Source organism: Rissa tridactyla, chromosome 22 (genome assembly GCF_028500815.1).
Source record: "Rissa tridactyla isolate bRisTri1 chromosome 22, bRisTri1.patW.cur.20221130, whole genome shotgun sequence".
Taxonomy (NCBI): domain Eukaryota; kingdom Metazoa; phylum Chordata; class Aves; order Charadriiformes; family Laridae; genus Rissa; species Rissa tridactyla.
Window position 1 is genome coordinate 3,925,691 of NC_071487.1, and position 26,492 is coordinate 3,952,182.

The 26,492-nt window shown below is 48.2% G+C and overlaps 1 protein-coding gene across 2 annotated transcripts; it reads right to left on the reverse strand.

The window, feature by feature from the left end:
• Nucleotides 1–3,928: 3,928 nt before the first annotated feature.
• PIAS4 (protein inhibitor of activated STAT 4) lies at nucleotides 3,929–26,093 on the reverse strand. 2 transcript variants are annotated; one of them, XM_054181883.1, is made up of 11 exons: nucleotides 25,999–26,093; nucleotides 22,218–22,653; nucleotides 16,564–16,648; nucleotides 14,750–14,791; nucleotides 14,242–14,332; nucleotides 13,778–13,906; nucleotides 13,585–13,690; nucleotides 10,076–10,149; nucleotides 9,731–9,807; nucleotides 6,105–6,235; nucleotides 3,929–4,378 (listed from the first exon to the last, which is right to left on the reverse strand). In XM_054181883.1, the coding sequence occupies exons 1-11, from the start codon at nucleotides 26,023–26,025 to the stop codon at nucleotides 4,173–4,175; spliced, it is 1,404 nt and encodes a 467-aa protein (XP_054037858.1). In that variant the 5' UTR covers nucleotides 26,026–26,093; the 3' UTR covers nucleotides 3,929–4,172. The 2 variants fall into 2 exon arrangements, with proteins under 2 accessions (XP_054037858.1, XP_054037857.1); XM_054181882.1 differs by having other exon boundaries at nucleotides 9,731–9,891.
• Between the last annotated feature and the right edge of the window lie 399 nt (nucleotides 26,094–26,492).

Genomic DNA, 26,492 nt, shown 5'->3' on the forward strand with positions numbered 1-26,492 from the left:
GGCATAGGGGTGGTAGTAGCCGATGTTCACCCTGCGAGGGGAAACAGAGCACCCGCGTCAGCCCTGAGCCCCAAACCCCCCCGGGACCTCCCAAACCCCCCACCTGGGGACCCCCCCCGGGACCCCCTCCCAGCCCCGCTCACCTGCGGACGCGGCGCCGGGCCCGCCGGCGATGGTAGTCGCCTTTGGCAAAATCCTCCAGGTTGGCGGGGTGGATGGCCCAGAAGTGGCCTTTGCCGTTGTCGCTGCGGCCGGCTTTGACGAAGCACTCGTTAAGGGAGAGGTTGTGGCGGACGCTGTTGCGCCAGCTCTTCTCCTGGGCCGAGAGGTGCCGTCAGCCAGCCCGTGGCCACCAAGGGCCCCTCCGAGCCCGCCACACGCCCCGCAGGAACGTCAGTAGGCACCAGAGTGAACGGCGCCTGGAGAAACCAACACTGGCACCGCTTGAAATTATCCCGAGATGCGGACGCCGCCGGCACATGCGGTTTCCCGGTGGATTGGGGTCAGCAGAGACGCGGTGAGTCCAACCCAGCCCCGGCCCCCACCCGCCACCAGCACCCCGGGCTCAGCTCCCAGTTCGCCCACCCCAAACCACCAAAACTGAGGGGAAAAAACACCCCGGAAGGGATTCGCTCTTGCATCACGGCCCCTCACCTTGTTCTTGAAGTAGGGGTAGTTGTCCATGATCCACTGGTAGATGTCGGAGAGCAGCAGCTTCTTCTCCGGGGAGGAGAGGATGGCGGTGGAGATGAGGGCGATGTAGGACTGCGCCGGCTTGTCCCCGGGTCCCGGGGGGGGCCGGGGGAGCTGCGGGGGGCTGCGGCCAGGGGCTGGGGGGCCGCGGGGACCCCCCTCTCCCCGCTCCGACAGCAGGTACTCGATGGTGAAGGGGGCGCCGTCCCCCCGGCACCGTGTCCCCCATGGTCCCCAGGCCGCCGCCAGCCGGAGGGGAGACCTCCCGGCCCGGCCCGGTAATTAGTGCAGATTACAGGCTTTGCTAATTGTGTTTTCACAAACGGGCTGCCTTCGCAAAGCGGGCTGTTTATCTGGCAAAGCCTCGGGTTTAGCGGGATTTGGAACTTTAAGCCTCATAAATAAAATGATTAATCCGCTGGAGGTGGAGGAATTCGAAGTGGCACCGAGGTGCCCGCGGAGACAGGGGACACCCGGCCACCCCCCACCCCCCCCCCCTCGCCCTGGGGAGCACCAGCCCCCCAATTCCCAGGGGGGGGACCCCGGGACCCTCCTGCCACCCCCCCCCCCCTCGGGCTCATTTTGGGGTGATCTCCCAGAGCCCCCCCCCCCCCCACCACCCCGGGGAAAAAAACGCCACCGAGCCGACAGCGAATTTAAATGTAAATCTTTCATTTTATTTAACAAACACTATAATTTGAACTTTGAAGAATGTGTACTGAGGGAAAGAAAAATAATTTTCTTTTTGTTTTTTCTCTTCTCTTTACAAAAAAAGAAAAAAACAGGATATAAGAAAAAACATATGTACAGGAAGAGCTGGCCAACTCAAACAGAAAGCAGTAACAGAAGCGTGATGTTTCCAAACAGTGGCTTGGCCTGGAAAATTTAAGAGCAATTAAATTAATACACAAATATTAGGAAAAAAAAAACAAAAAACCAAAAAACAAAAAAACCAACAACCTGGACTCTAAAGCTACTGTGCAGCCAGGGATGCGAGCCACAGAACTTTATACAGTTAAACTTAATTTTTGAGCTCTACCCAGGTTTGTTTTTGTTTTTTTTTTTTTTTTTTTTGTTTGTTTGTTTTGTTTTAATCCCCCTTTCCCACCCCCGCCCCCATTTAAACCTGAAAACATATTGCTTACACGCAAACAGGAAAAAAAAAAAAAAAAGAGAAGAAAAAGAAAATTCTATGTCAGAGAAATAAGAGTTTCTCTGCGGGAGCGAGACCGGGGACAGCGGAGGAGCGAGACCCCGCTGTCTCCCTGCCTGCGGCCCCCTGCCCACGGACCCCCCGCAACACGCCTGGGGAGAAAACGTGGGGCTTTTTTAACCCCCCTCCACCCCCCCAGCCCTTCTTGCCTTCAATTTTTCGTTTGCTCGGATAAAATTCAGGCAGGAAGGGCCGGGAGCGACGGGCACTGCCTCTGCCGGAGGAGCCCGGAGCCCTCCCGTGCCGGGGGTTCGGGATCCTACGGCAGCGGCGGGAGAGACTGGGGAGGATGGGGAGAATTTGGAGAGGAAACCTCCAAAGACGCCGGGTCGGAGCTTTCCTGCTCGACAGCATTTCGAGGACAATTCTTTGCTTTTGGGCAAGTCACTAACGAGGATTTAAAATAGTTCTGGGTGGACCTTGGTGGCTTTTCTCTTGAGGAGAGACCGGCCGGGCTTCGCTTTTTCCTCTAACGCGGGAAAAGCGCCGTCGCTTTGGTTGCGCTGTTTTGCTGCCGTTGCCCCCCGCGGTGCCCCGGGACGGGGCTGAGGGGGGGGCAGGAGGGTTTTGGGGTGCAGGGTTCACCCAGCGACACCGAACGCCCCTCGCCCAGAGCTCGGGGGGCTCGGTACAGCGCGGCCGGACGCTGCTCAGGCGGCCCCAGCTGCAGCGATGTCCCTCACGTTGGGCAAGGGGCCATCGCTCCTACTTGCCACCCGTCCCGAGGGCACGGCGAGGGGCAGAGGCACTGGCCAGCTCGCTCCCAACCGTTATCCTCGTCTACGGGGGAGAAAAGTCAGCGAGGTCCAGAGCAAAACACAGAGTTCAGAGGCGTCGGTGGGAACAGCAGAGCTGCCTACGCAAAGTTAATTAACAAAAACAAAAAAATTCTCTAAGACAAAGTCAAAAACGTTACCATTTGGAAACTCAAAAAGCAACAACGTTTTGCCACCAAGAGCATAGCAGTAGCTTTGGGTCTGGGACCAAAGTCTTGAACAGAGAAGTGGAAAAAGTCCGGAGGCTGTTTAACACGTGGTCGCGGGGGCTCCACGTGCGCATCGTCCCTCGGCTCTGTCCTCAACACCCTGCCAACAGTGCCGCCAGCAGCGCCGGTGCCGGGCCGCACACTGGTTCGTGACTGAAAGAAACCTGAATTGGAGTTTACCGAGGTAGTTGGCTAGAAACTGAGATTCCCCCCCCCCCAACCTGGCATTTTCTCGAAGGCCCAAAAGCATCCCTCGCTCCCCCCCCACCCCCAGCCCCGCTCCTCCTCCTCCTCCTCACGTGCCAGGTGTCCAGCTGTCCTGCAGGTCACTGCCACCGCCTCCAGAAACAAAGCCTTCGCAAAGAAAAGGGAATGCGCAGCCCTTTTTTTTTTTTTTTTTTCTTTTTAAGTCTTCAAAAACACCAAGTTATTGCACTTCAAAAATACAACAGATTTGTGGTTCGAGCCCTCCCCGCCCTTCCCCATGGCTTCTGCTCAACTAAAACGAGTCACTACGCACAATTTCTACGTTACCTTCAGATTAGATTAAAAGATTCAAAAACGTGTCTCTTTACATGAGGTGCAGAGCTGCTGGAGCTCCTAGCTAGAACAGTGCGATTCCAACCGTACGTCTCTTCCCTCTCACCCCATGTCCCCCCCCCCCCTAAAAATCCCCCCTATGCTGTGTTATACAAACCTCCCTCTGCTCCCCCCCCCTCCCCGCCCCTCGCCTGTCCCGCTCCCCCCTCCCCCCCCACCCCCCCCCCCGCCCCCTTCCCCGCCCCGGACTCACACGTCCAGCAAAAAACCTTTAGATTAATTAAGGAATGGTTATTTAACAAGACGATAAAAATGCACACAGCTTTGGAGATGCAGGGGAGTCGGATGTCCTGGCGATGGCGCAGGTGAACTCCACCGATTCCAACCGTCCTGGTGAAGGGCAGCAGAGACCAGCGAGCTGTGGATCCCGGCTGCCTGGATTAAGACACTTTCCTTACTTCAGACTCCAGTTCAGGGTCAGGCTTTGAGTGGGGTCGTTTTCCAACCAAAAAGCAGCTCAATGGTTTGGTTTTTTTTTTTTTGTTTTGTTTGCGTTTTGTTTTTTTTTTTTTCTTTCTTTTTCTCTTGTTTTAACGATTAATTTGGAATAGGAAAGTCAAAGGAGAACAGGGAGGAAGGGAGATGAGGTGGGAGAGGACGTTCTTTCTCCCCCTCCTCCAGTTTAATAAGCACCAGAGTATTCAAGTCTGTCCATTCTGAGATTCAGAGCTGCTTCCGCAGTCAGCAGGCAGAAACTAAACCTTTCTCGTAAGAGCAGCGTCGTTTTGGCTGGGGTCCCTCATCATCATCATCTTCTTCCTCGTCTTCCTCCTCCTCTTCCTCCGACGACGAGCTGTCCAGTGTTAAATCCACGACATCAGCAGTGGCCTTGCCGTTCTCCCCATTACCGTTAGGAGTGGGCAACAGCCCGTTCACATCTGAAGAACCTGAGAGAGGTGGGGGAAGAGAAGGGATTAATTAAACCACTTCAGGCCCAGTTTAGGGGCCTCTCATGGCTGCGTGGCGCTCGGCGAAGGGGTGCAGGAAACAAACACCGTTCAAGCAGCCGCCTAAAATAAGAGCAGATTCATCAACGACCTGGCTGAGGGGACAGAGCGTACCCACGGCAAGTTTGCCAGTGACACAAAGCTGGCTGACACACCAGAAGGCTGTGCCGCCATCCAGCAAGACCTGGACAGGCAGAAAGGAACCTAAAGAAGTTCAACAAGGGCAAGCGTAGGGTCCTGCACCTCGGGAGGAATAACCCCCTGCACCAGTACAGGTTAGGGGTTGATCTGCTGGAAAACAGCTCTGCAGAGAGGGACCTGGGAGTCCTGGTGGACAACAGGATGCCCACGAGCCAGCAATGTGCCCTGGTGGTCAAAAAGGCCAATGGTCTCCTGTGGGGCATTAAGAAGAGTGTGGCCAGCAGGTGGAGGGAGGTCATCCTCCCCCTCTGCTCTGCCCTGGGGAGGCCACAGCTGGAGCGCTGGGTCCAGTTCTGGGCTCCCCGGTTCAAGAAAGACAGGAACTACTGGAGAGAGTCCAGCGGAGCTACGACGATGACGAGGGGCCTGGAGCACCTCTCTGCTGAGGAAAGGCTGAGAGCCCTGGGGCTCGTTGAGCCTGCAGAAGAGCAGACTGAGAGGGGATCTCATCAATGCTCAGCAATAGCTAAAGGGCAGGTGGCAAAAGGATGGGGCCAGACTCTTCTCAGTAGTGCCCGGCGACAGGACAAGGGGCAACGGGCACAAACTGGAACATCGGAAATTCTGTCTCAACCTGAAGAAAAACTTATTTCCTTTAAGGGTGGCAGAGCCCTGGCACAGGCTGCCCAGAGAGGTGGGGGAGTCTCTGTCTCTGGAGACATTCCAACCCCACCTGGACGTGTTCCTGTGCCACCTGCTCTGGGTGACCCTGCTCTGGGGCAGGGGGTTGGAGGAGATGATCTCCAGAGGTCCCTTCCAACCCCAAAATTCTGTGATTGTGTGACCCCACCATGGCCCACACTGGCTCGCCGCCCCCCCAACCTGTACGGCCTCCATTGCCCCTCTCCACGGTCTGAGGTGGTCTCCAGGCCCTGGTGACCTGTGATTCCAGGATGCCACAAACCTGATGCTCTCTCCAGGGTCAGGACTTGCCACAGTGCCCAATGGCACCTGCCTGAGATGGCAGGGACTGCCTTGGCCAAAGCAAGACTACACAAACGTACACAACTACGCTGCCAGCCCTGTCAGCAGACACCACCACTGCTAGAGGGACCCGACCTTGCGCAGGCTGCCCAACAGACAGCCCTTCTGGTCAAAATCCTCTTTTCCTATAAAAAACATACAGTGCTGTTCCGGGCTGGTTTTGCCAATGATATTTCAGGGGTTGTTGCAGAGATGCATCTACTGACAAACTTGTTCAATGACATTCTGGCAACAACCCAGCTTTGCTGAGTAACCCCATTTGGGCCGGGCCCTTCTCCGCAGGGATGCGATGCGCCCTGGTGATGCCCTTCATTTCTGGAGAGGCTGAAAACGGAGGGGCTATCCAGAGGAAGCTTGCCGAGAGACAAACTCACGTTAAGGCATCACACAGCTTTTCCCAAGCCAGTTGGGGAACTCTACTTTTGCAATTTGTGCGCATTTCCTACAGTAATTTAAAGTCTTTAGCCCCAGAGATACTCACCTAGAACTAATATTGGACACTGAGGGCTGCAGCTCCGCTCTTTCTCAGCTCTGATGGGACACCAGGAGCCATCCACCAGATACTCTATTTCATCCGCATCTTCACATTCTGTCAGGATCTTTGACAGGAGCCTGGACAGGAGAAAAGATGCCATCTATTAAGCTCGAGGCAATCAGCAGAACGCATTTAGTGATGGGCCATCAACCTGGATCTTCACCTTAAACAGCCCTGAATTTAAAAGAAATTTGGTGTTAGCAGGCTGCCAAACAGACAGCCCTTGCAGTCAAGGGCTTGTTGTATTTCCCATAAAACAAGTACAGGTTCTGACAGTGCAAACCATCCCCGTCCTTTCTGACAACGTACCTAAACCATGAACTAACATTTTAATTACGTGCAATTAGAAGACAGTCTTGCCTCTTCACCCAGTTTCCCAAGCCTGTGGTACTGCTTCCAGACAGACGTCTGATGCCCCATCTAGAGCTGTGTCAGGGTTGGTGCAGGTACGTTCACACCAAGGCATTAGCCAAAGACGAAATACCCTATGACAATAGGAAATAAGCAATCCAACAAGCAGCACTTGACTTCCTTCCTATTTTTATTTCCCGAAGCCTCCACAGTAGCCACCAAAACAATGTAAGCAGCCTCCTGCAACAGAAAAACCCCATGTTCACCACTGAAAATACACCCAGCGTAGACACCTCGATGTCAGCCATCTCTCGTTGCAGAGACACTAGCCAGGATGAGGCCCCGCTTTCGCTCATTGTGCCTCAGAAACTGAGTACTTGCTTTATCCTGCTATGCCCCACCATTTGCTTGGGATGTTTATTTGGACACACTATTGGAACCACTGTTCTGCAAGGCCTCATTCACTTCTGGACTTGAGCATTTTCCTTGAGTATAAAGGACAGCTAATAGCAAAAATCTTCCAAGCTCAAGAAAACTATTTGTGGCACACTAGAGGGAGAAAGTTTCTGCTTTCTCCCCGCTCACGTAGGAAATGCATTTCCACAGACACTCCTGTCATCCAGCAGGGCAACCACCAAGGTTGCAATTCCAAAAAAGCTGACAAGGCCCAGAGGATCTTAGACTCGACCAACCAACTCCCTCCTCAGGAGCCTACGCCCCTTTTTTGGCTAACAACATCCAGCTGGGACTGCCAGGTTCCCTGCAGCTTACTTTAGGGAGGTCTGAAGACTACCTTAATCCAACCGAACCGGCACTGAAACCCACTCTTGAGCGCTGCAGAGCAGGGAAAAAGAGATCTGCAGAGCCTTCGCCAGTGACGACCTCCACCTCCTCCTCATCCAGGAAGGGCACCACATTGCTGACCTGTGGAGGTACCACGATCCAACCCCCCGTATCTTCCCCTTCAGTCTCAGCAGCCTTGTTAGAGATCTCAAAGGAACTGGATTTTCCTGTTGGTGTTGGCCAGAGGACAAAGCAAACAGGTTATCTATGCCTAGGCTGCTTCAGACTGTCTAAAAAGCCACAACTCCTGGATCAAATCAGTACCTACAAACGCAGCAACACTCAGAATATTATCAGCCTGGCCCTGGGAATATACCGCCCAGGCTGAGACTCGTCTGCTCACTTCACCGCCTCTTGTGCCAAGGGAGTTGGATGCACCTGAACAGTTTCTCTCTAAACTCTCCCTACTTTTGAGGGAATCTGCATTAGAGGCCAATTATACAAGCCATGAGGGTGGAGATCATTTTCCAGAAGCCAAGAACCAGGCATCTTGCTCCACCAGTCCTCAGGGCTGCTCTCAGCTTGGCTAGCACCACTACGGATGTCAGTGATCCCAGCCCATAAAACAGGCTCCTTGCATTTTGAGGCAACAAAGATCCTTCGGGGGGCGTGGGTGGAGATTACTGTTCACATTAATTCACTCATTCCTTCCTTTACTCCTGGAAAACAGCCAGGCAATTTATTGTGCTCTTCTCTGGAGATAGCCTCTGGAATCCGTATTTCTGGAGCTGACAAGCAGTTCTCCGGTTTGCCTCAGGTGGCCCCTGCTGACAGCCCAGCTTGTTCTGCAGTTTGCATACGAGACTCCGTCCACCAGGTGTGCAACAAGGAGGAGGACATCTCCTGTTTGAAAGTAATCCTCTTGGCACACAGCTGCGTTTTGAAGCTTTGCAACCTCACTCAGATATAACAAGCATCACCTCCACTGCTGAACTGTAGTGCTCCAGCTCTCCCAGCTTATGATGAGCCCTCTGCTCTTCGGTAAAACGACAGAGCACACTAACTCGAGTCCAGACGTATGGGAAACGCCATTCCCAGATGGACCGAAAACCAGATGCCAAGCTGAGTGCTAAGTCTAAAGCAACCTTTCCCCAATTCATGTCCGGAGAACTCTTGGCAGGGCTCGGGCCATGCACTTCTTGCCTCACCCTTTTCCAAACGCTGTTTGGAATTTACTTTAATTCCCTCCTGTGCTTTTCCAGCACCACTCCAGCTACGGCACATAAAATGAGACAGTAGAAGAAGAACATCCCTCAGGCAGAAGAGACAGGGGCTGCCTCACTGGGAATATTGAAAACAGGGATGCTGGCGTGGCTCTGTCCTTCTGGCCCACTATGGGGCAGGCAACAGCCCCTGTACGGCAAACAGACCCAAATGCATGGATGGGGCAAAACTGCGTGGTCTGCCCTTCACAAACCCACTCTAGAAGTGCTGTACCAACCAGTTCCCTCCCAGCATACTCCATTTGCCTGACAAGTGCACTGGTGTCCTCTCCCACACCACAGGGGCTTGGTGACCCCCAGCAGGGAGCCCGCGGGGCCCTCTGAGCACCCCCAAGGTCCTGCTGCACGGGCTCAGCCTGCTAGCAGGGATCAACCACCACTGGGTGTCCCCAGAGGAACCATGGAGAGGAGGTCCAGGTAGATCCACAAAACATCCAACTCGGACAGTGTTTCCAAATCATTTTAATCCTGTTCCTGCAGTGAGCAGTTTGAACCTCCTGCTTTTTTCCCCCCTATAGGCATGCAAAACACAGAAAGAGCTCCTACTGAGGCATCCTTCCCATCCCTGGCACCCAGGTACTCACAATGGCCATAGAAATTGTACTGGAACAGTCACACAGACTGTACAAAAAAAATCTTTCCAAATACTGCATTTGTACCTCCATCTCGGGGGCTATATGTTGCATGATGTTCGGTTTAATAGCTGGCAGAGAAGATCCCCCAATCACATGTACAGCATGCCAAGAATCACTTGTAAGCTGATGAGGACCTCACATCGACAAGAAAACAGGAAGGTATTTCCTATCAAAAATCACCTTATTGGGTGCTTATAAAGTGGTTTATTCCAGGCAGCATGATATCGGTCAACCAAGGCGGCTAGTTGTGCAGGTTCATCAGCCTGATGAAAAGAGTGAGGTAGTAAATGCTTGATTCCAAAACACTGTAGTGTAATCCAAAAATTAAGAACGGCAGACAAACAGTCAAGCCTTGCTCTAACACACTGAGACAATTAAGTCAGAATATTATGCAGCAGCAGAATAAGCTTCCAACTTTGTTTTGAGGCGAACTTCAATCAGATGCACAGACCAAAAGACAAGATGCCGCACCCAGCGGAGAAAAGAAAGGAGCTGAGAATAGAGCAGCGTATGTACTCACCCATCAATTATTAGCTGGTCGTAGGGTGCTGGTTTGTCACACACAGGGCACATCCATGTGGGCTTCTTCTCGTTCATCTGTAGGTAGAAGACTGCATCAAAGCACTGCAGATGTGCACAGGTCTCCGCCCGGCACGGGACAGACAGCCGCATCTTCACTAGCTGTTGAACCAAAGAGCAGAAGATCAGCGATAAAACCCACCCAAGCAATCACCAGACACTTCTCCTAAGCAAAAAGGTTCGTTAGCTCTCCTAAGCAAAAAGGTTCGTTAGCTTGCAAAGCTGGTCTGGCAGGAGAATAGGGTTTCACGACAAAAACAGACTAAAACATATTGCTGAGACTTACCGGACAGATAAGAGAGACACGAACACCTGTAGTGGCAATTTCACTGTCTGGATCCAAGCGTAGCTTCTCTTTTACTGCAGTAAGAGTAGAGAGCACAAAATTTAACAGATGCAAGCTTAAACCTTGGAAACAACATGTAGGCACAGGTCAAGCAGCTCACCGACAGCTCTTGGCTGCGTACGAGTCATTTTCCCCACAGATGACAACCTCTGCCAGTCAGGGACAGAGGCCACAGGAGGCAGAAAGCTGTTGTATTGGACCAGGCTTGAGAAACCTGCAGAGCTCAGTAGAGACACTGCTTGGCTAGCCAAAAACCCTGTGCATGAGCAGGCAGCTCATGGTCTACGGGCCAGCTGGAGTATTTATTGGCTGAGGAAGCTCACATTTTCTTACAGATCCCCCTTCCCAATGACCCAGGTCTCCCAGCCAAACGGCACGTGCTGCCTCTCATCCAGGCAGAGCAAATGAAGGAGACTGAGTGGACTTAGGTGTTGGGATGAGGACAACCAGCTGCATGTTATCTGCTAGCTACACTGTTAATGCTCTCTTAGCAACCCTTCCACCTCTTATTTACAAACTATGGGCTGGGCTGCTGGGGTACATACAGGAAATCACACTGCTGACCAGCTTCGTCACGTTAATATTACACCAAGTCAGCCAACTAGGAGTTAACTTTGTCCCCCTTCGGAGGGGACTGACACCCCCACATACCTGGACTTCCCACAGGGAGGGAAAGAGTGGCCAGACAGAGCTCTAGCACATGGCAAGACTTCTGGAAAGAAGTCAGTTTAGTCTTATCTGGTCATTAGCATAAACACGATGGATTTCATTCCCTTCCGAGATCAGTGGCAAGAGGACGGGGTTAACTGCCTCCCCCTGCCCCTTGAAATTCAGAGAAAGTCCCCCCAGAAGTGAGCAAACAGGGGATACCACCAAATTGACAGGGAAGCACATCCTATCATTGCCCCATCAAATAAACAAGCCTCCTCTTAGCGCTACTGGGCTGTAACTCTTCAGTTTATATGCCGGCCAGCTCATTTATTCCAGCAGACTGTTTCACAGGAACCGCAACCAGACCCAGAGGTACCAGGGCAGATGGCTCAAAGAGCAGGGCAGCCATGCAAAAACAGTCACAAGCAGCGATCCAGCATATATTTGGAAAGAAACAGACATTAGGAAAAGAGGTGGAGAATCCTGCCCCTGCTGCTGCGTCCTGAAAGGAAAACCCAGAGGAGCTGCAGGCAAATCAAAAAGAGCAGCAGACGTGCAGGTCCCACACGTGCAGGTCCCACACCAAGGTGCAGAATCAACACAGAAAATTAGCTTTAAACTACTATACAAGTCCTAAAGAGTAGCTGCTGCTATCACTGCTGTCTGAAAAGGCCTTTGACACTTCCATCACCATTTTTCTTTGGAGCAAGTCAACCATTTATTTTGACCTTTTCAGATCATAACAAGATGTCTCCAGACAATGAGGCTACATGCAGTTTTGCAACACACAGCTCTAATTAGAGAGTGACTTCTCAGATGTGAAATTCCCACAAGATTGTTGTTGGTGTTGTTTTCTTCACATTAGGAGACTTTTCATCCAAGCTTAATTTTTCGTAAAAGTTCTTTGTAAGAGCATTCTCCAGGCATCAATTACTATGATTCATGGGAAGGAGAAACAGGCATTTTCTAGGACCTCCTGATTAGAATCAAGCTGTCTTACGACAGCTTTTGGATCCACAGCCATGTATGTAAGCATCTCTGTTTTCAGACAATGTCCCTATACTAAAGTCAACAGAAGCATATACAAAAGATGAGTCAGCCCCAAGACGCAACCAAAGTCAAAGGGTAGCTTTAGTGAGTGCTGAGGGATATTGCCATGAACGCGATACGGAACCATTTGCAGAACAGACCAGAGCTATAAAAGCAAAGTTTACAAGCTGCTTGTGCGTGCCAGTTTCAGACGTCCAAACAACCTCCAAGCAGTAACAGGCCAAAGGAACTGAAACAAGACCATGCTCCTATTTGCTTAAATTTAAAGTCACCAAATGCAGCCCATCTCTGCCCCGAAGTCCAGCCAAAGCCGTTAGTTATTTAACTCAGTAGAACCGGAGGTACGCACTTGTTACTGAGTGGAAAAGGCAAGAAAGCTGCTTTCAGAACTGCCCAAACCATGACAAGAACCTCTTCCTGCCACTCTCGGATCGAGAGGCCATCCTGCAAGCACTCGTTTAAAGGGAACACCACGTACTGCTAAGATGGGCTTCAAGAAGTGTGAAGGGTCTGAGGAGAATGAGAGGATCCTCTGCAGTTTAGGACAACTCAAAAGCCAGCCTCTGCTCAATTCATTTAAGGTTCTGGTGAAGAGCAAAAAAGGGAGCACAGACAGTGCCTTGGGCTTCAGAGAATGGTGGATATTTAAGAAATGGGAATTTTCATTTCTTATGTCAATAACTAAGTGCTGGCTGTCAGAGTGGTCTAATAGGATCAAGACTGCCATGGACACTATTTGGTGTGGCACACAGCTCTAGAAGTGTTCAGCATCTGCTGCAGAAACGCTGCATTTAAGATGAAGATCCAAAGTTTGCCGAAGCCGCAGCGCGTCCCACAATGCGCATTAGGCATCTGAAGACTGGACATGCCTGAAATCATCATCTCCCTTATGAACTACCATCTGTCTTCAGGATTATATTTATTATACTCGTAAGAGTTGTCGATGATCTGAATAGTATGTTTTAAAGACCATTACAATCCACGGTGTTAGTTCTATGCAGAACTAAATCGTAAGAATGCTCTCTCCAGTAACATTAAACAACTGGAAATCCTCCAGAGTCTCATGAGCTGCAAGTCAGATTCTACCTTGGAAAGGTCATTTCCCCTCGTTTTCAATAATGTTTTGCATTTGCCTCATACCATGATGATTTACCTGATTGGTCTAGGATAAGCATCTCTCGGGATCATCTCTTCTCTGAAGCTCTCAACGCATATGATAGTGCTGGTGGTGAAATCCCACTGCCAGCCCCCAGGATTCCCAGGGGGGTTGGGGCAGCAGGACATTTTCACCAGGATCCCTTGCTCCAGAAATCTCCTTTGGAAATAGTGCGGGTCAAGGCCGAGGTGCTGTGGTAATGTTCGTCAGCTCATAATTACTCAGGTGAAGGCATGAAGCCATTTGCGCCGCAACGACACTGGGCCTCAGCGGCACTCGCCACGATACGACCTGGGGACAAATTCTAAATCCAACTAAAGTGATTCAGAGCTTCTGCAGAGCCACGAGAAACACGCGCTGCAGAAGCGCTGCACTTGCACACAGGCTGGGGGCAATTTCACACGACTGACATACAGCTTAGCAAGTCTGTTCAAATAAAAAAAGTGTTTCGATACAAATGCAGGAAAGAAATTGTATAAAACTTGGCAGCTGTTCCCGAGCGCATTTCGAGCAGCCCGGCTGGTAGGAATGCTGCAGTCTGACAGGCACACAGCGGACCTCCCCACGCCACTGCGGACGCAGCTGTACTCACCAAGCGCTTTGCAGAGTTCTGGATGTTTGACCCCAATGGTTTTCAACCTCTGCAGCAGTTCTGCCGAGGTCATCTGCCGCACCAAGTACAGCCCCACGGAATAACTCTGGTGAGAGAAGGAAGGGAAGGAATGAGCGAGGCTGCTCTCCTGCACTCGTTTGCGCAGTTCTCTGTGATCTCCTTCGGCACATACCTTCCCGTAATTCCCCCAGGTAACGGTGATGCGATTGGTCGCTGCAGACAAGTACATGAAATGGGTGAGGTTGATGGGACGACAGGGTCTTTTAGGTTCCACTCCAGGTTTGTTTGATGGATAGTAGCCCTAAGGCGGAAAGATTAAATAAATACATTTTTTTTTTTACTGAAGATGTTTCTACGTAGGTACATCTATTCATCAGCTTCACTAAATTCTACTCACTCACAGTTTTCAAAGGGGGGAGTAGAAGGGAGGTGCACAGTCAGACCGAGTGCAAAGTCTTTTTGCAGGAACAGTTTATTAACAACATAGCTAATCCATTGCAAAATTAGCTTTAAACTAAGCAGGGTACTTTTATACTCTGGCTTCTTGTCTGCATTCATCAGGAAAACAATTTCTTTCTAAATTACACAAGTACTTCCAAAGTTGCAATGTCAGACCTCCTGGCTGAGCTGACTTACCGGCACCGAGCAGTAATTATGATTCACTTTCACTGCAATGTTCGGAGGGTACTGATCCTCCTGAGGAGAACTAGTGTCTGTGTAACAGATTCTGTAAAGAAACGACATGTATCTCTCAGTATCCCCACGCTGTTTGCATGTTCAAAGCCCTCTGCACATCAACAGCTACCAGCAGCCAACCATCACCACACCAACCCATGCTCCCTCGTCTGGCCAAAGCAAAGCCAATTCCACTTGGCTCTCCCAGATCGGATGCAGGCTCGATACCTGGGCAGCAAAATCCAACACGCTGCTGTTTTCTACTGCAGCACTAACTCAGGCAGTACGTGTAGGAAGAGGTTAGAAAGCAGAGTTTAAGATGCCAGCGTTAGGCATGTGAACAAACCATGGAATCTAATTTATCTTTGTAGCTATGAAAACCACATTGAAAGTTAATACATTTTGGTAGCGCATTCCCTCCTCTCCTGTCCTGCACCTGATGTTAAGTCAACCCCATGCTCAAACATACCTTAGCACAACCTGAACCGATTTCACACCGGGTTGCAATTCCCTAGTAAATTAAAGAAGAAACAGAAGCTTCAGATAAATTATGTAAAAAAAAACCCACACCACAACAACAACAAAAATAAAACAAACAAAAAATAGACGCCCACAACCCAGAAAAACCCCAGAAGAACCAAAATCAGCCAGCCATCACTTTTGCCAGACTCAAGAGTTTTAGTTCTTTTTTTTTTTCCAATAGATCTTTAAAGAATTACTTTACACAATTTTATTTAAATTCAACAACTCCACCTGCAAATATCAGTGGTCCTATGTTTTTTATTTTATTTTTTTTCCCCTAGTGCACCATCCTACAGTCTTTCTCTGGGTTTTCAAGTCTGTAAAGGGTGAAAGCTATCAATTTGCCTGACATCCTTTTGCTGATTCGTAAGCATTTACAAAAACTAGGTTTTAAGGTCAGGTCTACCTGACAATCTTCTTTCAAGACTCTCTTTGTTCAATTATTCAGCTAAAGCTGTTCATGCAAACCAAGTATTATGGCACCAACAGAACAACCGTTAATATTGCAAACTTTGGTAGTGCTATCTGTAACAGGATTTCAACTGGTATCAGGAAAGGTATCACAGAACAAAGGTATTTTATTAGGAGTCTTTGTACACAGGTGCAAAACATACTCTAATTTCTGCACAGGATCCAAGGCATTAGGTAAGACCCCAAAATTATTCTGGGTTTGCCTCTGAAAGCCTTTCACATTCCAATTCTGTGTTTTAGTATAAATATTTTTATTTTGGGAGTACAAGGGATGGAACCTTGGTTCAGCTGACAGGCAGGAGCTGATGCAGCGGTTTGAGATGTGGGGAACACAGCTGGATGCTACCCACAGGCAGTGGAAGAAGACGGACCTGCGCTGATTGACCATTCTAGACTCTTATTGAAACCCCTGCTACGACATATTTACATTGTGTTACTGACAGGGCAAGTTTTCTCATAAATTTGAATATATGGAGAAAAAAGCGTCGAAAATCAGCTACAACACGTGTAGTCTTTTATCACCCTTAAAGACTTCCGTGGTATATCATTTCCTTTCTGTTAAATCTTCAAACAGCTTGCCCTGCACCGCTTCTGTTGACCTACTGGGTAATTCCAGAAACATCATCTTTCTCCGACTCTACGATCACAGTACGATTTTACCGTAAAGAGAAATATTTAAAGGTTTTATGCTTAGTTCTGGAGGACCTCTCCTGCATCATTGTCCTTTCGTGGCAGCAAGGACCAAGGGAGCGGGTCAGCAAAAGAGGAAGCCTTATGCCTGCACCCACATCTCCTAAGCATTTCATTGTTTGAATCAAAAATTGCGTCAGGACAGAGGTCAGGGTAAATCCTAATCGGTGCAAGATGTTTTCTTATGCAGTTACTATAGTATCCTTTACAGCAAGGAAGCTTTCTTTCAGATGCAAACAGTGTTACATGTATAGCTTTTGAACTTTTGATACAAAGAAAAAAAAAAATCTGTAAATAGTCACAACACGAGCTCAACAGAGAATTTAGGTCATCGACAATTTCATACTGCTTTTCCTGCCCAAATGTACTATTCGAAGGCAAGATTAGAGGAGCAAAAGTGAAATTTATGGACTTCGACATGTAAAATTGTACCTCCCACCTCCCCGAAAGCTATTTGCTTTACATGAGAAGTAGCCTGTCTGCTAATGTCCTCAAACAAACTGTGTTTCCTTGCAGAGAACAAAAGCTTCCACAGAGAGGGAACACAGAGGAATTCTACAGCTACATTTTCTTGCGCTGTTAATACACAATGAGACGTACTTGGAATTTCTGATCAACTCCACTTGTCTTGGTGTTAAAGCAAAAATGCACGGACTTTCCTGAAGCTTCTCATTACTCTGTGGAACTGAAGAGGAAAAAAAAAAAAAAAGACTGATCATCAAACTGATAATAACTAGCTCTTCTTACATTGCTAAGCACAAGGTGATTTTTTATCTTCTGAGCTATGTTTACTTCTAAGTCTTGTTTTCTCTCATACAGCTGTACAAGAACTCCAATCATCATTAATTTTGGTAAATCTACCCTTGATTACAGCTTTGCTCATTTATTGCTTGCCTGTTTTGCTAGTTAGCACGCTAACAGTACACAGTGGATTTTGACTTGGGTGGTTTGTTTTTTTTTATTTTTCCTCCCCTCAAATAATCAATGAGCCAACAGTCATGTGTTCACACAAGAACAAACCATAAGTGGCGTCAGAGTCTGGAGACTAGAGCTCAAGCATAAGAAGAGATCTATGCATGACATGAAAGCGTGAAACCACCAGACTGATCAGACCAATTCTGGAAAAGAAAGGAAGCAACAGCAAGGATCAGTTTTGATAATAAAAAGGCATCACAAAAAACAGCTGTAAGAGACACAACATGACTTACAAACACATGACCTTGAGGGTGCATTTATAGGCAGGGTGTTACAGCACTCCGCTTGCCGAAACACTTAACTGAGAACCCAGCATTAATTGGCCTTTTATCCATCCACAATTTTAAGATCGAATGCACTTAACATGGCTAAAATTAAGCTTGAGATGTGGAAAACTTATGTTACGACTTCCGCTGAGTACCTTTTATTAAATTCCAACACACTAAATTTTATTGTCAGGACACATTTCCAACTGAAGTCAAGGCCCTGAGCTGGTGAAAGTCGTAGGATAAACACAAAGAACAGGAAGCGATAAAACAGCTTTTATTTTTTTCTTTTTAGCAAGAATTGGATTTTTTTTCCTTTGCAGCACTTCAATTGCTAGTTTATTCAAAGCCAAGATAGCAGAATCCGAGAAGCAGAAAAGCGTGCTTTACTGTCTATGAATAAGAGGAGACGAAGGAAGGATAAAATCTCAGCAGCTCAAAGATTTTGGAAGACACAGCGACAAACTTGATTACCAACTACGGATACTTCCCTTTGTAATTCAGCTTTAAAAATGTAAAAAAGGCTTTCAGAAAAAAATAAATAAAATTAAGGTATCTTTATGGACTTTTAACTTAATTCCAGTTTCCATCCAAATGTCTCTAGACCAAAACAACAATCAAGAGGTAAAGCACTTCATAAGGACTGTTATTTTTAGAAAGTGATAAATAAATGATAAGAACAACAAATCATTTTAATATTGTTGCTTAAATAACTGTCTCTAGACACACCGTCCTCCTGATTATTGACCTACACGAAGACAAAGCAAACCCGATTAGGACAACTGAGAAGTTGTTCGTATCTTATTTTGCATTTATTATTAGCTCACCCTTCTTTTATAAAAAATGCTACTTAGTTAACAACTCTCCTCTTTGTGCGTGGAGTAAGAGAAATGAGCAGCAGCAGCACGTGCTCCTCATTTTCTTTATTTCTTACTGTGAAAGACCCTTCTCCGTGCAAGAATCGAGGGGTGCTGCTAAACTGTGCTCACAGAAAGCTGCTGGAGAGTCACACAAAGCACTCCAGTGTTACCTGGACAAAAATGAGCCGAAGGGAAAACAAAAATGAAAAAGATACATACTCAGGATGTGTCCATGCATACCTTGTTGCCAACAGCAATCAGAACTGGATGCTTCGGAGAAAAGTGCAAGAGAATATTGCCCCAAAGACTTTATGCAGACCTGTGTAAAGACCCAGTTCTCCTTCAAAATAAGTCATGTTGCAGGAGATACATTTTTAGGGTACCTAATCAGCTACTCATTTCTTTGCTCAGCAGCCAGAAAAAAAATTTACAGTTTTTTAAAGGTAAATATTTTAAGATAACTGAGTTTCATCCTTTCTCCAGGATAGATGCCGAGTACACAACTCGGCTCCTTGTAAAACGGCTGCTGGGATCAATTTATTTTAACAGTTGACAATAGCAGGAAATCAATTTTGAAGACTGAGCTCGATCAGCAATCCTCAGAATGAGTCAAGACATAAAACTTCCAAAACCCAAAACGACTTGGCAAACCATATTCAAGAATTTAGCCCAAGTGATTGCAATAGATTCCTATTTTGAGCAGTTCTGCAGTTCTTGATCCGGCAGGTTGGACCATGCCATGCAAAATAAGGACTACGTTGATTTCAGGTTTTAGGGTTTCCCTGCAACAAGGGTTGTTTTGTTTTTTTTAAAAACATAGCATTCCTCACTATTATACTTTTTCAGTCAAACTCTCTAAAGGCATTATATACCCCCAGGAAAGAGAGACCATATTGTCATCACCGTGGCTGGAGATCCCAAAGGCTGGAGATCCCAAGGGCAGATCAGCCAGAGATGAGCTGCGGGCGAGAGGCTTCTGAAGGGCTGAGGAGCCTGCAGTGAGTCCTCGTTCACATCCCTGCACCTCCAGAACAGCCCGCCTCAGGGCACAATACAATATATAGGGTTGGGTTTTTTTTCCTCCTTGGCTATTGGAACTACTCTGACTAGACTGAAGGTCATTTGTTCCTGTGGGAGCCTGAGAAGACAAGGCAAGTTGACTGTATGACATCTTTTATTTTTGTAAGCGGTAGAAGCCCTCATTTTAATGCACACCACAGTTTGTTTAGGTGGATATAGCAACAGTTTGAGCACGTGCTTTTGCTGGGATTCCTTGGAGATCGCCCAACGCAGCGGCGTTTGCTCTGCAGCCAGGGGAAGGCAGTTGCCTTTGCCACAAAATCAGTGGCCCTGTTTACAGTGGCTGCAGTCAGGCTTCAGAGGAGGTGGCTGGAGCAGCAGCTTTACTAATCCCATGCGGCCGAAGAGCAATGCCACTGCAGCAAGGCAGGTATTATCAAAAGGACAAAACCAAACAAATCCTGTTTACATTGACAGTGGCAGGACCTCCCAGCCTACATGGCCTTCTGCTCCCACAGCTGCACCGCAAGATCTCCTTTGGCGCGTCTCCAGGAGAAGACCAGAAGCCTCAATATCGACAGCAAGTACGGGCTGTCACAACAAACATTTGGAAAAACAAAAAAATCATTCAGAAATCTTCACAGCCCACCATTACTGTCAAAAACTATATTCACACTGCCTTTGCCCAAAAAGGTGCCAGAGGATAAGTACGCTTATCGGCAAGGTGCTCAGAAACCACAGAGCTCATATAAATACTCTGCTTGTTAGCTACTTAAAATACAATGCAGGAAAGATATTAGTATTCATTCCCTCTAAAAAGGTATCTGATCAATCTTAATTTTAAGCTTTATCTACCCAAGAGAATTGCAGAGATTTCAGTAAATTAGAAGAATTCTTTCATGTTGACATCCTTCGACCAAACCAGAAAGCTGCAGCAGAAGCTGTTCTCATGTAGATAACTCAGATGCTAAACTCAATACTTAAATTGACTGAAATTGTGCACACAGTTACCAAATACGAGATATTAGCTGGTCTGCAATGGACCTAATCTATCTGCTTTTAGCTGAAGCCACCTTTGACTACAAGTCTAATAGTAATTTGATAGTTCTTCAGGGAATCCACTTGCCTACAGACCAAAGTAGGCATCGCCCACCTCACCTTTGACCTCAAAACAATCATCTCAAAGAGGCAAGAGAGCCTTTTCATTAATAAAGATGCTTCCAACTGAAGTCCAGAACATATAAATTAAGCTTCCCCTACTCCCACCATGGCTATATGCTTAAAATACCTCTTTTGTCACCTACGGAAATGGGGTACTACAACAGCAGCCTGTTTCTAAATGGATCCGAGATCTTAAATCTCCTTTGGGTACTTCCACGCTACGAGTTTACATGGAATGGGAAATCTGGGAAACAAAGCATGAACTGGTGCAACTTCCATATGGAAAACCACTCCATTTTCCTCAGAGTACTTTGTTTTATTGTCCTTCCACACTAAGCAGAGCCCCACAGGGGCATAACTTCTAACATCAGAAGTTATTCCAGCACCCGGCTGTTCCAGGTAGCAATGGAGAGCTGCTGATATCTGTGCAGTGGTGAAACAATACCAGTTTTACAGAGAAACAAACGCTCCTTTATTCCCATCGGTGTAGGCAGAAGGAATTACAGTTGCAGGTCACCAGGTTGGGAAAATAAAACAAGTGTCTAGAAGATGTCGCTAGGTTTTGCACAGCTGACTGGGACCATGAAGACTGAACATCTGCTCATACCCAGCTACTCGCCACCAATCCCCCGCTGTTAAGCGGAAAACACTCATCAAGAAGAAAAATTAGTCAAATATGCTTTAGGGAACAAGCTGACCCGAGGGAGATGTCAGCTAACAGAGATGAGATACTAAATTTAATGAGACCTCGGTTCTGATCTGATATAGAAAATTTAATGTCAACTTTTAACAAAATCTGTTAATCAAAGTATATCCAGGCTCTTCTCCTCTCTCTGGATGTTTCCACTGCTTGAAAATTTGTTTTCCTTCAAAAGACTACATTTGCATTCCTGACTAACAAATGCCACCCCACATTTAAGACTGAACTAACCCACTCCCCAAAAAACATTTAAAATATTTTAGCTTTACGCTGGCAGTCACCCCTTGACTGTTTTAATGGTCACAGCATTAACATATTTAATGCCTCCAAATGAAGGTGAAAATTACATACAGTCTGATAATTTAGTCATTTTTTTTTTTTGCACAATTGTATCTTCATCTGTCTTTTTTTTCCCCTCCAATCCACATGGAACATCTTTTTCAAAGACAGACCAGCTTCACAAGTTCTAGGTTCATTTAGTAGTGAAGCCTGATGCCACCACATTGACTTTGAGACACCGAGGCTCAGCAGACCGCAATGATATTTCTCCTCTGCATACACAGTCTTTGCTATGAGAACATTATATTTAACATCCGTGACAATACTCTCTGTTTCTCAGAATTAAAATAATGAAAAATCAGACTCCTAGCCCCAGCGTGGGGAAAAAAGCACTTCTTCCAGTCTTCCTAGTTGCCCCTCAAAACACACAGCATCGCACACAAATAACAGTGACAAGCACAAAAAAAGAGAACCAGAAATACTGTTTGATGTGTGTACGACCCTCTTTCATCCATAGGAGGCTTTAGGTCTGTATTTTAAGCACTGAAAAACAGCATTAATGTAGAATATGCCAGCATACTTGCTATGCACAGGTGGGACACCAACACAGAAAGATCTTCATCAATATACTGCCAAATTATGGAGACAGAAGACAGATTATGATTCATAGCAAAAGACTGCAACGTGCAACACAGCAGCATTTCCAAGGAACATTATGAAAGCTACAGCCAAACAAGAGGGGCTTTCAAATTACATCTCAAAGCGACCACATTCCTGTTTTAAGGCAAGGGAAAAAAAAACCAGATATAAATATTCTTCTCTAAACTCTGAGGGGAGAGAAAGGCATCCACCACCATATTAATCACTCTCTCCTCTGTCACGCGACCTTACAGATCCTTGCAAACACTGTCACCTTTTTGACACTTAAACCTGTTTCACTTTTCTCTCCCAGATCAAGTCCATCACAAACGCACCAGCATCTTCAAAACTCACCTAATTCTGTTGGCTTCAACAGTTCATCCAGGGTTGTATAGAAGGGAAGTTTTACCAGCCGAACTTCGGGCTTCGCAACTTTGGGTGGCAACCTTCCCAGTCCGTTAAGGTATTTCCCATAGAGCGCAGGATAGTCAATATTAGTAGTGGAGATAGAAGTCCGAGCAACGGTGCTCCCACGGTCGTATGATGAATGTATGGAGAGTGCCTCGGGAGACCGGTGCTGCTGCGGCTGAGGCTGTGCGACTTCAGAGCTCTTCTTGGCATAGCGAGTCTCATAGAGCTCTTTAATTTTCTTGAAAACTTCAGGGCTGCAGTCAAATTGGACCAATTGCAATGCTCTGGTGACTAGTTCATGTTTAAGTCCGCTTTTACTCCTGCCAACAAAACCCAGCAACATCTGAAGATCTGAGACTCGGAAACTCATCACCATGTTCTAGGGGATAAAAAATTAAAAACGTTCTTACAGTTATAAAAAGGCAAAGTGTCAGTTTGCACTATACTCTATAACTGGAATGCAAAATACTAAAAAATCCCTTATAAGACAGACACCAAACCTTCTGTTCAAATGAGCTGTTATTCACCTAATGAGCATCCCATTTCTTAGGTGCTTGTTTGAGCAAAGCAAATACAGAGGAGACCATCAATTGAAATATCACCAAAATGGGAAAAACACCATGATAGTCATCAAATCACTCAAAAGTCACTTGTGATAAATGCTAAGTATCCTCAAGACAGTTTGACTGGAAGCAAGAGTGACCACAAAGGAAAACATCTCAACCAGCAGGCCCCACACATGAAAGAGCACATCAAGTCCTTTAGCACAGAGCCTCGAAACATCCAGACTTCCCAGGCCCCTCTGGGTGAGAGAGCTGCATCAAAAACTTCATCTAAAACGTTATTAGAGTGAAGTAAAGAAAGAAAATCAATGTGAACTGGAAGGCAGGTGATATTTAAGTGAACTGGGGATGCCAATCCTTTCGCACTGTATTTCAGGGCACCTGTATATTATCTGCATGGGCAAAAAAAACCCTCCAGAATCCTTCCTACATACACAGGATCTTTAAAAAAATATCATGCATTTTAGACCACAGGAAAAATATTAAAAGACTATTAAACAGAGAACACGTTCCCATGAGAACAATGCCTCCAAACTCTATTTGGGTGCTTTGCCAAGCTCTCCCCCATGATCACAGCCAGCAGCTGCCTTTGCAGTTGCACCAGTATTATCAATTTCAGTGTTCTGATAAACAGTAAAAAAAAAAAACAACAACTATCTTCATCTTCAAAAATTTGCTCTCTTGCTGCTGTGGAAACTCAGAAGGCCTGTAACCGTCAGCAGATTCAAAGACCATGCTACACTGTATGGCAACATTTCATCAGACTAAGAACTAGAAATTATTTCTGTTAAAACTACTGCTAGAGGCTGGTGAGACTGATGTTTCAGTTCTTTCTTGTGACAAAGCAGCATTATGAATGTGCAAGACAAACTTATCGAGGTCATGTTTTTTAAAATTCAAGCTGCCCTGAAAATATACGTGACAGGTATGCACATGTATTCACTTGATATCCTTCCTGGTTTGTGGAAAACCCTGGCATTCAAGAAGAAACCCCAGCTGTCTCACAGTAAAAAAAATTATCAAAAAACACAAAACCAAACAGAAGCAGAGTTGGGTACCCACCCTCTTTTCTCCAACCTATACTCCACTCTTGTTTGTGAATTAAATTATAATAATTTAAAAAAAACAAAAACATAAAAGTCAGATTTTTGTGGAAGTTAACAGTAGTCTTGTAACTTCCTGGAATAAGACACTATGGAGTTATTTATTTATTTTAAATTAAGAAAGCTACTTCTAACTCCAGAACCATTTAACAGATGCTTTTGCATGTGTGGGAATTAGACTATGGAGAAAATGCCATTTTATTTTCTCTTCTTTCATGAAATCTGTCATTTAATCTGGAAGCCCAAAAGGTGTTACACAAATGTCACTGGCTGTAGTTAAAATTTTTAGCAGTTGTAACATGTCCCAAAATACTTTTGATGGGAGCAAAAAGGCAGATAACTTTAAAGAGGAAAGAAACAATGTTTAATTGCCAGAAAGTCAGGATTCAAGAGAGATCTGGATTCATGTCACTGCTTTGCTAGGTACCACCTGTGTGATCTTGGAGAAATCCGGTTTCTGTGTCTCGGTTTTCTCCAAAATGGAGAGTGTACTGTCCTCTCTGAGGCATTCTACAAACATGCAATTTATCCTCAACAATAAATATGTCAAGGCAGTATAAGTACTTCAACAGTGTGGCACCAGGGAAGCCACAGGAGACAGGTACTCCTGAACTCACTGCTTCTTCACCACCGGTCACTTGGGACTGCTAGTGTGTAAAGTGGAGTTTGAGCTTCTGTAGTTTACATTTAGAAGGATTTAAGGTCCAGAAATATGACCGGATTTGAGCAGTAATAGAAGAATAAGCTTCAGACAAAGAAAACCCATCACTGAGGCTTGGACCTGCACAAAAGCATGAGCGGTAGAGAGATACCATTAACTACTGAGATTGTTAACACTCAAGTTTATTCCTCCCTCTGAGGAAGCCCTGCATATGAGCAGCAAGGAGCCCATCAAACACCTGCTATGGGGGCAACCACAATGCCTTGGAAGCATATCACCTCCCCTGGAGTCCAACACCAAGAAGGGCCCAAGAGCAGGAATAAAGCAGTGCCTCCTAAAACAAGCCTCTCCAAATCGTATTTTTGCAACCATCTAGCCACATCCTCACCGATGATCCTGCAGGCGCTAAACACTCTCTATCTGTTGGTGTTGGTCAGTACCACCCTCAGCACCAGCCTCCCCATAACACTGATGGGTGAAGGCCGCTCAAGTGCCACCAGCCGCTCCTCTGCGCCAGCAGCGGGACATGGAGACGCCCCGACTCCCAGAGAGGTGGCAGTGAACAGGGACCCGGAGAGAAAAGGAGAATCCCACAGCAAAGTGGGGGCTCTTTCCCTGCCGCCAAAGCCCCAACAGGGTGCACAAGACACCTTGGAATCACAACGCCACTTCAGGCACGGTTGCTGTGAAGACATTTCACCTCACAGGGGAGCCCCAGAGGCCGCCCCAGCCTCCCCACCACGGAGAGCCGGGGGCTCTGCCCCAACGCTGGGCAGTCCCTGTCTCACCACCATCCCCCGACCCGCGGCGAGACGGGCAAAGCCGGCCCGATGGCTCGCGGGCCCTCCTCCCGCCGGGCTCGGCTGGACAGCTCCACTCCGCGCCCCGCCGGCCGCGGCCCCGAACCGGCCGGAGAGCCCGGGGCAGGCCGCGAAGGGCCGGCCTGGCACGACCGGCCCGGGGCTCCGCAGGGAAGGGGCGAAGGGCCCAGGGAGCAGGGGAAGGAGCTCTGCCGGGCGGCGGGGAGAAGCCACCTGCGCTAATTAATCACCGGGAATTAACTACGGGGGAGGCCCGGCGGCAGGCCCGGGGGCGGGCGGCTCCCCGGGGCTGGGAGCCGGGCTGGGCCGGGCCCGGGGTCCGGCGGGAGCCGCGGCCGGGCCCAGAGGCCGGGGCGGGGCGGGGCAGCCCCTGAGGTAAAAGGGATGGGGGGGGGGGGGGGGGTGAGGGGGGGGGGCGGACCCGGGGCGCCGCCCCCCCCCGGCTCTCACCGCCGCGGCCTGGGCGAGGACCGCGCCGCCCGCCCGCGGTACCCCCCACCAGGAGCCGCCTGGCTCTGCCCGACACGTCCCGGGCCCCACCGGCAGGGCGAGGGCACGGCGACACAGCTCACTCACTTTCGCCTCCACCAGCTCCGCCGCCATCTTGGCCTCCAGCGTCCACCGCGCCGGGAGCCGCCGCCGCCGGAGTCACGTGACGCACCCCGCCCCCTCACGGAGGGAGGAGGGGGAGGAGCCGCCGGCGGCGCGCGCGGCCCAATCCGCGCGCGCCCTCCGCTCCCCGCCGGCCGCCGTCCGGCCGCGCAGGCGCAGTGGCCCCGCCCCGCCTTGCCTTCCCGGGCGTCTTAAAGGGACAGCGGCCCTCAAAACCGGGGTCGGGGTGAGGGGCAGCCTTAGGGCTGTACCCCGCCGGAGCGGGGCCGGAGGCGACCCCCCGCAACGAACAAGAGGTTGAGGGCGAGCGGGCGGCCAGCCGGCAATGTCCCCTATTCCTCCCACACCGGGAGTGATGTGTGATTGTTGTGGTTTGGGCCCCCAAAATGGCGGCAGGTGGGTGCCTCAGGCCAGGCCCCGCCGCCGCCGGTCCTGAGGAGTTTTGTCCTGAAAATGGG